This window comes from Propithecus coquereli, unplaced genomic scaffold (genome assembly GCF_000956105.1).
Source record: "Propithecus coquereli isolate 6110/MARCELLA unplaced genomic scaffold, Pcoq_1.0 Scaffold136, whole genome shotgun sequence".
Taxonomy (NCBI): Eukaryota; Metazoa; Chordata; class Mammalia; order Primates; family Indriidae; genus Propithecus; species Propithecus coquereli.
Window position 1 is genome coordinate 3841897 of NW_012137858.1, and position 11520 is coordinate 3853416.

General features: G+C 33.8%; 1 protein-coding gene across 1 annotated transcript in view; it reads right to left on the reverse strand.

Moving 5' to 3' along the window:
- Positions 1-9538: 9538 nt before the first annotated feature.
- FOXN2 (forkhead box N2) overlaps positions 9539-11520 on the reverse strand; it is a 44975-nt gene continuing 42993 nt past the window's right edge. Inside the window, exon 5 of the mRNA XM_012638859.1 lies at positions 9539-10303. Coding sequence (XP_012494313.1) covers positions 9780-10303 — 524 coding nt within the window. The 3' untranslated portion in view covers positions 9539-9779. The remainder of the gene's footprint in view (positions 10304-11520) is intronic.

Genomic DNA, 11520 nt, shown 5'->3' on the forward strand with positions numbered 1-11520 from the left:
TAGTTTACATTAGGGTTCATTCTGGTTTTAATTTCTATGGGCTTTGACAAATGTACAATGACATGCATCCACCATTACAGTATCATGCAGAATCGTGTCACTGCTCTGAAAATCCCCTGTGCTCCACCTATTCATCCCCCCTCCCGATCCCCTGGTACCACTGATCTTTCTACTGTTTGGCTTTTTCTATAGTTTTGCTGTTTCCAGACTGTCATATACAGTCACACCCTGCATAATGATGTATCAGTCAAAGACAGGCCACATCTACGATGGTGGTCCCATAAGATTATAATGGAGCTGAAAAATTCCTATCGCCCATTCACATCCTAGTCATCATATTGTCCTAACACAACGCTTTACTCACGTGTTTGTGGTGATGCTGGTTTAAACAAACCTTCACTGCCAATCATATAAAAACACAGCACATACAATTATGTACAGGGCATAATACTTGACAATGATAATAAACAATTATGTTACTGGTTTATGTATTTACTATAGCATGCTTTTTTACTGTTATTTTAGTGTGTGCTCCTTCTACTTATTAAAAAAACAGTTAACCATAAAGCAGCCTCACGCAGGTCCTTCAGGAGATGTTCCAGAAGAAGGCATTGTTGTCATAGGAGATGACAGCTGTATGTGTGTTGTTGCCCCTAAAGACCTTCCAATGGGACAAGGAGCAAGACGATTATATTGAGGATCTGACCCTGTGTATGCCTAGGCTTATGTGTGTGTTTGTGTCTTAGGTCTTAACGAAAGAATTTAAAAAGTAAAATGATTTTAATAAAGTAAAAAGCTTACAGGATATAAAGAAATATTTTTGTACAGTTGTACAATGAGTTTGTATTTAAAGTAAGTATTATTACAAAAGAGTCAAAGTTTACAAAGTAAAAAGTTTTCAGTAAGCGAAGGTTAATTTATTATGGAAGAAAGAAAATTTCCTTTTATAAATGTAGTATAGCCTAAGTGTACAGTGTTTATAAAACCTACAGTAGCGTACAGTAATGTCCTAGGCCTTCCCATTTGCTCACCACTCAAGGACTCACTCAGAACAACTTCCAGTCCTACAAGCTCCATTCATGGTAAATGCCTTATACAGGTTCACCATTTTTTCTCTTTTATACTGTACCTTTTCTATGTTTAGATATGTTTAGATACACAAATACTTACCAGTATGTTACAGTTGCCCGCAGTATTCAATACAGTAACATGCTGTACAGGTTTGTAGCCTAGGAGCAGGTGTGTAGCAGGCAATGCCTACGTTTGTGAAAGTACACTCTATGATGTTCACACAATGACAAAAATCGCCTAACGGCGCATTTCTCAGAATGTATGCCCGTTGCTAAGCAATGCATGACTGTAGTTGGAATCACAGTATTTATCCTTTTTAGACTGGCTTCTTTCACTTAGTTTCTTCTGTGTCTTTTCATGGGTTAACAGCTCATTTCTTTTTGTTTTTTGTATTTAAATTGTGGTAAAACACACACAACATAAAATTTACTAATCTATTTTTAAGTGTGCAGTTCAGTAGTAAGTTCATTGACAATGTTGTGCAACCAATCTCCAGAACTCTTCTCATCTTGCAAAACTCTAACTCCACACCCATTAAACAACAACTCTCCATTCCCCTCTTTCTCCAGTCCCTGGCAAGCATCCTTCTATTTCTGTCTCTATCAATTTGACTACTGTAGGTAGCTCCTATAAGCAGAATCATGCAGTATTTGTCTTTTTATGACTGGCTTATTTCACTTAGCATACTGCCTTCAAGCTTCATCCATGTTGTAGCATATGTCAAAATTTCCTTCCTTTTTGAAGCTAAATAATATTCCATTGTATGTATGTACCATATTTTGTTTATCCATTCATCTGTTGATGAACATTTGTGTTGCTTCCACCTTTTGGCTATTGTAAATAATGCTGCTACAAACATGGGTGTATAAATATCTCTTTGAGACCCTGCTTTCAGTTCTTTTGTGTATATATCCAGAAGTGGGATTGCTGGATTTATAGTAATTCTACTTTTTAAATTTAAAAATTTTTTTCTTTATGAGCAGCCCTCATATGGTGAGATAGTAATTCTGTTTTTAATTTCTTGAGGAACTTCCATACTAGTTTTCACAGTGACTGTACCAGCTTGAATACCACACTGCTTCCCAGCTGTACAAGTGTTTCAGTTTCCCCACAGCCTTGCCAACGCTTGTCACTTTCTGGTTTTTTTTCATTTTTTTATAGCAGCCATCCTAATGGGGGTAAGGTGGTATCCCACTGCAATTTTTATTTGCATTTCCCTAGTAATTAGTGATAGCGAGTATCTTTTCGTGTGCTTGTTGGCTATTTGTATATCTTCTTTGGAGAAATGTTAATAGCTTATTTTTTTAATTGCTGAATAATATTCCATTATCTGGACGTACCACAGTTTATCCACTTACCTACTGAAGGACATCTTAATTGCTTCCAAGTTTTGGCAATTATGAACAATGATGCTATGACAATTGTGTGCAGGTTTTTGTGTGGACGTGTTTTCAACTCATTTGGGTACATACCAGGGACTGTGATTGCTGGATCATATGGTAAGACTATGTCTAGTTTTGTAAGAAACTTGCCAAACTGCCTTCCGAGGTGGCTTCGCCATTTTGCATTTCAACCAGTAATGATTGAGCATTCCTGTTACTCCACATTCTCTCCAGCATTTGGTGTTGTCAGTGTTTTGGATTTTAGCCATTCTAATAGCCGTGTGGTGGTATCTCATTGTGGTTTTAGTTTCCTCATCACATGTGATGTTGAGCATCTTTACATATGCTTATCTGCCACTATCTTTTCTGGTGAGGTGTCTGTTCAGATATTTTGCCCATTTTTAAATTGGGCTTTCTCGTTGCATTTCAATTTATCTAAGTTGTTGACTTTATTGACATAAAGCTCTTGATAATATTCTTTTATGTCCTTTTAATACCTGTGTCATCTGTCCATATATCCCATTTCATTTCTGATTTTGGTGATCTGTGTTCTCTTTCTTTCCCATTAATCTCCCTAGAGGTGAATCACTCTTAAATTGTTTCAAATATTTTGTCCAGTTTTCCAATTTTTTACAGAGGAGCTCAAGTCTGGTCCTGGCATTCCATTCCATTATGGCTGCAAATCAAAGTGTCATGGTGACCTTTTAAACTGCATATAACTTCGGTGGCTTCTCTGGGTTTGTTTTTTTTTTTTTTTTAAAGACAGCGTCTCACTGTGTCTCCCAGGCTGGAGTGCAGTGGCGCAATCATAGCTCACAGCAACCTCAAACTCCTGGGCTCAAGCAATCCTCCTACCTCAGCCTCCTGAGTAGCTGGGACTACCGGTGAGCACCACAGTGCCCAGCTATTTTTTTTTCTTTCTTTGTAGAGATGGGGTCTCAATATGTTGTACAGGCTGGTCCAGAACTCCTGGCCTCAAGTGATCCTCCCGCCTCAACCTTCCAAAGTGCTAGGATTACAGGCGTGAGCCACAATATCCAGTCAAATCTTCCCAGGTCCTTAAAAGCCCAAATCTTTGATCATATGGCTTTGCCAAGTTCTGACCCCAGCGCTTTTGTTTCATATCCACACCAGCCTTTTGGTACAATGAAAATCTCATTTCCTCCCATCAGAGGGATCTTAGTGACTTATCTCTGCCCAGAACAATTCACCATGCTTTTCTTCCCAAGTTTACACTTGTGTCTTAGATCTCAGCTTAAATCACATCCTTAAAATCCCAGATTAAATGTTATATGCTTTCATAGACCCTCCTATTCTTTTCTTTGATGGCAATCATCACAATTCACAATTGCACATTTACATGTTTAAGAAAGGGATTGTCTGTTTTTGCTGATTAGTGCATATGGTATGTCCAACACTTAAGGCATAATGCTTGGGATTAGGGACTCAAATATTTGAGTGCAGAGATGCTCAATTCACCAAGCGTACAGAACTTTTTCTCAACTCCTCTCCAATATATAAAATTATAATATGAACTTAGTTACATTGCAGAGTACTTTAATCTGGCTACAGTTTCATCAAAATTATCAACTAGTAGACAGCAGTTTTGCTTCACCTTCACAATCTCCCCTAAATTAATTCTACTTTTTATAATACAAACTCTTTTCTGACTCCCAGTTTCCTCTTTTATTAAAATTTCTCAACAAGATTGACTTGTAAATATTTACTTGAACCAAAAATCTCAAGGTTGAAGAAAATCTATAATGGAAGTAAATCCACTTATACAAAATTTTACGTAAGAATACTTTCAGTTAAGGAGGGATTGTTGCTTATCCACATTAGGAGCTAAACAAGCTTTTATAGCTTGCCTTGAAGTTCACTAGAAAATTCTTTTTCAACAGATTTGTAAAGAAACTTTTGGAACACAAACTGTAAACATGAATTATCTTTTTTTTTTTTTTTTTTTTTTTTTTTTGAAAAGGTTCCCTGTCCGCCCTTTTTTTTTTTTTTTTTTTTTTTTTTGAGACAGTCTCACTGTGTTGCCCGGGCTAGAGTGCCATGGCGTCATCCTAGCTCACAGCAACCTCAAACTCCTGGGCTCAAGCGATCCTCCTGCCTCAGCCTCCCGAGTAGCTGGGACTACAGGCATGTGCCACCATGCCCGGCTAATTTTTTCTATATATTTTTAGTTGTCCAATTAATTTCTTTCTATTTTTAGTAGAGACGGGGTCTCACTCTTGCTCAGGCTGGTTTCGAACTCCTGAGCTCAAACAATCCACCCGCCTCGGCCTCCCGGAGAGCTAGGATTACAGGCGTGAGCCACCGCGCCCGGCCTGAATTATATTTTCTATGTAGCACATGGCTATTTTAATTTTCAATTGACAGCTTCTAAACATTTATCTATTTAAAATTTCGTGGAATATGACACCAATATTTTTAAGATTAGGCCAAAAACAGATTAAAAATTAAGTTTTCATTTAGATTTTTAACAATTATTTATTTATTTTCTAGAGACAGGGTCTCGCTATGTTGCCCAGGCTGGTCAGGAACTCCTGGCCTCAAGCAATCTTTCCACTTCAGCCTCCCAAGTACCTGGAATTACAGGTGTGAGCCACTGCAGCCAGTGATCTTCAAGAATTTTAAATCTAAGTCTTTGTATATTTTATGATAGCTTTATTTCCAGTTTTAAAAAATTAACAATCAAATTAGTTTGTCCTGAAATTCTTGAGGAAAAAGACTAAATGTCTCTTTTTGACCCATAGTTTAATAATAGTTATTTTTCTAAAAATATTACATAAATATTTCTTTCCCCTTTAGACCTAGTATGAGCTAGAAAATGGTGAATGCAATAGTGAAAATAAAACTCTTAAACAAGCACATGGCCTCCAAATGCTTATGATTTTTAAATGACTGTGTATTTCAAAGGGATACCTTGGAAGGCAGAGGGCAGAAAGGGGGGTGTGGTAGTTAAAAATCAATATGGCTGTCTCATTTGACTCATTTTAAATAACTAATGTAGAAAATACTATTCCATTTTATAATGGATGCCCCAGTTTTTAAACAGATATTATTGTATTTTTTAAGTAATATTACCATACTTATAATCAATAATTTCATTTTTATAATCTCCATTTTTCCCAGTTACATTTCAAAATATATATATATATAAATGAATAGGAAAAGAAGTTCAACTTTAGGAAGAGAATCATTTAATTAATACTGTTTTAGCTTTTGATGATTAAAATGATATCTAAAAACCAGGAAAAACAATACTTAAAATCCAGATTTTTAAAAATTCTTAAATTGATACTGTATTTTTCATCTGTCTCTATGATTCCAATTTTGTAATACAAGGGAAAGTGTGTTTGTGCAGAAGGATGAGCCACCTACACCTATGCTACCCTCTCCCCCCACCGCCACTCTTCTCCACAAAAGAACAGAGAAGGCACAACAATGTTATAAAACAAAGTTTATTCTGCAATACTTTATCATAATGAATTGCATCTCTTTGGTAAAAATAAACTTTATAAACATTTTAATAATCAGGGATTAGATACAAAAACTAAACATTTGTAAGTTGTTTTTAATATGAGCAAAGACTGGCAACTGAGAAGTGGTTCACTCATGACTGGTCATCTACTGGCAGTTATAACTCAAACTCGGGACAATTTTTATGCTACATCAGAAAAGAGGACATGGAAACAGTTTAATAACAAATTTCTTGAATCAGAAAGCATTCTTACACTTTCACTTAAAAATAAATAGTTATAATGAATTGGCAATTATACATTTTTATACACTGTATGATGGCAACATAATACTTTAAAATTAAGCACTTAGTTTAATAAGAAATGTACAATTTTAAAAATAAGTTTTGATAATGGCACTGGCAGTTAAATGCAAAGAATATGCTTTAAGAAAAATTGGCAGGTGTAACATTAAAATACTCTAATTTGCCTTTCAATAAATATTTTGACTACATCATTAACATAATGAAGTAAACTTTAAGTCAAAGCTTACACATTTCAAGTTAACAAAAAAACTATAAAATATACATAAACCAGACAGCCTCAAAGTTTCTTAAATAAATGCTATGGTCTTCACAAAAAGGTGTTAAGTTACTGTAGTATTTAAGACATTAGTCTTTACAGCTTTGTGAAGTATTCACATCTGTTGATTTAATTGCTGGGAAAGGCCTCCTGGTCTACTAGGACACATATATTCCCTCCTTAACACTTTCTCTAGCTTTGCATTTGTGCTAAAGTATATTTAACTGACTATCTAACATGAACCCTTTACAATAATGCCTCAGAAAATAACAAAGAAAAAAATATATACTAAACTTTATTATATACAAATGAATCTAATTTAAGAGAAGTCATGCTGGCTATGAGGACAGGAAAGGCTTAAAGGTGGAAAAAGAGAGTTGATCCACCAAATGTTAGCTTTTCCATGAATACAGGTAACTTATTCTCTTTCTCTGAATTTGAAAAGTAAAATAAAACATTAACTAATTTAGTAATATATTGCACAAATAAATTTCAAAAACACATATTCAAGAAACACTGATTCTGTTTGGGATATGAAGATCAATTATGCTGAACCAAAACTTTTACTAGGGATCTATTATAAACTGGAATCAGTTGCAACAAAATTTATGTTGTTTTGATGTAAGGCAAATTACATTAGCTGAGATCACAGTTTTAAGATATGGGTGGAAATATGTAACATCTCTGGGGTTTCCAAGTTATTTTTATTACAGTAAAATTTATTTATAATTGGGAATACAATTTCCAGTCCATAGGACTTGGAATGACTTTCCTTAATTGGGTGGTTATCAGCCATGTTTCTATTTCAACACACCTGAGGAATCAGATAATTTCTATGGAAGTAATAGTAATAATAGGGGGGACCATAATGAAAAAGATTCTTCCCCTTGAAAATAACTGCCTTGGTACATTAGTGAGTGGAAACTGATGCACTAAATTCTGTATAAGAATTAAGTGTAAAGTACTGTGTAACTTCTCCCTGCTGAGTATGACTTAAACATTTAAATCTCTGAGAGAAGAGTACATGAAGAGGGAGAGAAAAATCAAAGGGTTCAAAGAGTTATTGTTACATATATCAAGACAAAATAACTTTGAAGATCCCTGTTAGAGCTGGAAATAACTCTGCCCCTCCTTATCTTAGGTCATTTTCCTTTACTTACAAAGAGTAATTATCTAATGGACAGTAACAAAGTAGAACATTTGTGGTACAGAATTTCGGTAGAACAATATAAACTGGAACCAGATCACTGAAACACTGTTACTAAGGTCTATTCAGAAGGCTATGGTAAAAAACTTAACAATATTGTTATTAAAATGCTTTGTATAATCTCTATATTTATACTGTGGTAAAAGCATTTTTTTCTGGTGTTTTATTCACCATCTACAATAAAAGGTGTTAACTTGGTTTAGCCATTTTCTGCAGATATGACATATATGAAGAAGAAAAATTCCAAATACCTCATCCTGCATGCTTAAGGGCTATTTTTCATTATCAAAAGTTTTAAAATTACTATTAATATATTTCAACAGCACCAATTCTATTAATGTGGCTATCCAGGTTAAATTAAAATTAACATGGAAACGAGAGAGAACATTAATACTGTTATCCCTGGCTTATAGTCTTGTCAATTGAAAAAGATGTTCTTGTCATTCTCATTTGATAGTTTTGCCCAAATAAAATTTACAACTATAAATATTTCTCTTTAAAAAATCCAAGAAAATGCTCTTATAGTCATAGAAACAGCTGAAAGCAGCAAATCAACATCATGAGCTTGACTGTGTATATATGTATGTATGTGTATATATGTATATAAGTTATCAGAAAAATGAAAACAAGGTCATTGTCTTATAACATAGAATATAACATGAGATAAGATGAACTTTTGGAAAGTTGCTTCCACCATTGTAAAAAAAAATAAAATGAGTAAGGTTAGTTTATTAGTTATCCCTTATTCTTTCTGAATAATCTAGTCAAACTATACAATTGATATTATGTAAAATTATCTCATACAAGCAGATTTGCTCAAATACTTCATATACCTTAGTCAATGCACTTTTGGAACAGTAATATAAAATCTTTTAGCATGGATTAATGGCACATATAAGTATTACACTGCCTCCTCAAAAGGTTGTATTGTATAAGACCTAATTTTATGCAGATTTTGAAATCCATGAAGGTATTTTGTCTCGACAGTTTTGTTAAATTTTTAAAAATTCAATTTGGTATTCAAATGAATTTAATTCATTCAAAGCTCGAAAGACGTTTTTTCCTAAATGATCTAACTTTATTTATGATGATATAAGTAATCAGTATTCAAAATGTTTTATTACACTCCATTCCTATTACAAGATTCTCAGAATGCAGTACATTTGGCAAGCAAATGAAAGATTCCCTTATTGCAAAAGCATGTTCAGCTGGGTATTATTCCATAACACACTCTATGGCTATATCCTTTCATTGGATAACTTCTACTCAACAAAGGCGGCTAGTGGCTAAAACTTAAACAATGTCTGCAAAGCACTTTGGGAAAGAACAATGGTCCCAATAAATGCTATGCGGTATCTGTGAAGTAAAAACATTTCAAAGATACCATTGTAATAGGAATTGGGAGTGTTCTCAGATGAAATCATACCACAAAAGTGCCTTTTCTAAATCTTAGAACTGTTTGTTGTATTCCCTACCTATGTAACCAAAAGGAACTTTCTAGACATCCAGAATCTTTTCCAATTTATATTTGACTTTGCTCATGCCACAACAAAAAATAATTAAAAACAAAAATCGAGACAAAATAAAAAATCCAAATCTTATCCTACTGTACTGTGTGTCAGAAGAGAAGTATATGAAAAAGAAATCAGCAAAATTTATAGCAGGATCAGCAACTATAGTTAATTACAGATTGGAAAAGAAATTTTAAAAAGTTACAGAATTGCCAAATCTTACATTTTGACATATTAACAGAAGAAAAGATTTTTCCTACAAATTTAAGACAGAGGCTGAGAATTTTCTTATATAAAAATTTCCAAATCTTAGAGACACTTATCATAAAAATTATGCTTTTAGGATTTCACATCACGTATTTATGATCGGGCATGATCCTAACAGCAATTGTTTAATAAAAATTTTAAAAAACAAAGACCAAAAATGTTTTGAAGGAAACAAGTAATTAGTACCCATCCCCCACCCTAAAACTAAAGAAGTCCATTATGGCTTTGATATCCCTTGTAAAGAATTAAGAGTATTGCCACATTTAAAATAATTTCACACTAATAAGTATTTTTATTTTTTCCGTTGCTTTTGATTTTGTGTCTTTGCAGTACTTATCAGGGAACCTAGACATGTACGAATTCCAGCAAGGTGGAGCAGAGATCCAGCTGCCTCTTTGAGCTCCTCATCAATTTCTTGACACGACTGTTTTCGCATCTTTTTGCCTGACTGCCTTTTTTCAGAGGTATCTGCACAAGCCTGTGATGCATAGCCACTGTCTCCAAGAGGATCATCTTCGTAATCACCGTCTGTATCTTCTTCACTATGAAATCCTTCACTGCCATCACTTCCCACGTGGCTACTCTTTGGGATAAATTCATATACCTCATCCACAGAAGACAGGGAAGAAACGCTAGACCTGGATGCACAACGCTGTGCTGCCATGCTACTGGCACTGTAATTGTGATCTTCTTTTGGATCAATGCTGGTGGCTAAAGAATCACTCTCTTGTAATCGTATAGCACTGGGATGATTAAAAGCATTGCCATAACTTCTCTTTTTTTGCAGTGCTGTTTTAAGAGGAAGAGGCTTCTCACCTGTGGGAAATAAAATTTCCATCAATAGGTCAAATGCATTTGATTGCAAAAACAGACCATTTAAAACTACTCTATTATTCCTGAGCAGTAAGTGTTTTATATTAGTAATGTTTTGAAGGTCTTTTACTTGTTTGCCCAGATCATATCATTCTGCAGCCATTAATCTGAAACATTTAAAAACCATTTAACAATATGTCTTGACTTTTCCATGGAACATATAACTATTTTGAACTGCTTATGCAGAATGTCTCAATTATATTTTAGCTATTTAGAGCTAACCATTTCCTTGTTGATATTTAGGTATTCCCAGTTTTTCACTAGTACAAATAATGCTGCAATGAAAATCCTCCTAGATGCCTTTTCTCAAACAAATGCAAATAATTTTCTAAGAGAGACACTAGAAAATAGCATTGCTAAGTAAAGGGATATACATACATGCTTTAAAGTATAATTGGTATTCCCAAATTGCCCTCCAAAATGGTTGCACCAATTTACACCCAACAGCGTATGACAAAACCTATTCCCACACTTAACACCTAGTATAAATCATTTTAATTTTTGATAATTTCATGGAGAAAAAATATTTATCAATAGTTTCATTTTGCATTTTCCCAATTTCTAGAGAAGTTGCACATCTTTTAACATGTGTATTGTCTATATATCTTTCCCCATCTGAAATCTACCTATTCATATATTTTGCTGACTTTTCTGTTGAATTGTTTTCTTCTTTCTTACTTGTGGGATCCTTTTATATACAGACTCAATGTTAGTCCTTTGTTATATATGGTAAAAAAATATATATATACGTTCTCTCCGTATTTTATGTTACTTTTCTTACAGATATCTTTTGTTGGCAGAACTCTAAAATTCTGATGTTTTACCAAATTTACCCATCTTTTCCTTTACGGATTTTTCATTTTGTATCTTAAAAAAAGCTTTTCCTATTCTAAAGTTATAAATATACCTTCGTATATTTTCTTATTTATAGCTTTCATTTTACTTTTAGCTCTTTAAGCTTATTTTCTTAATACGTTATTTTTTCCTCCATTTCTTGGTTAATGTAAAAAAAATCTGTCACAACATTAATTTCAATCTCTCAACTGTTCATATAAATTAATGGAAATATAATAGAAACTAAGTTATTCAGATTAAAACACAATTTGGTTGGAAAGAAGTAATTTTACCTGTGACACTTAGACATTTTACATTCTAAATTA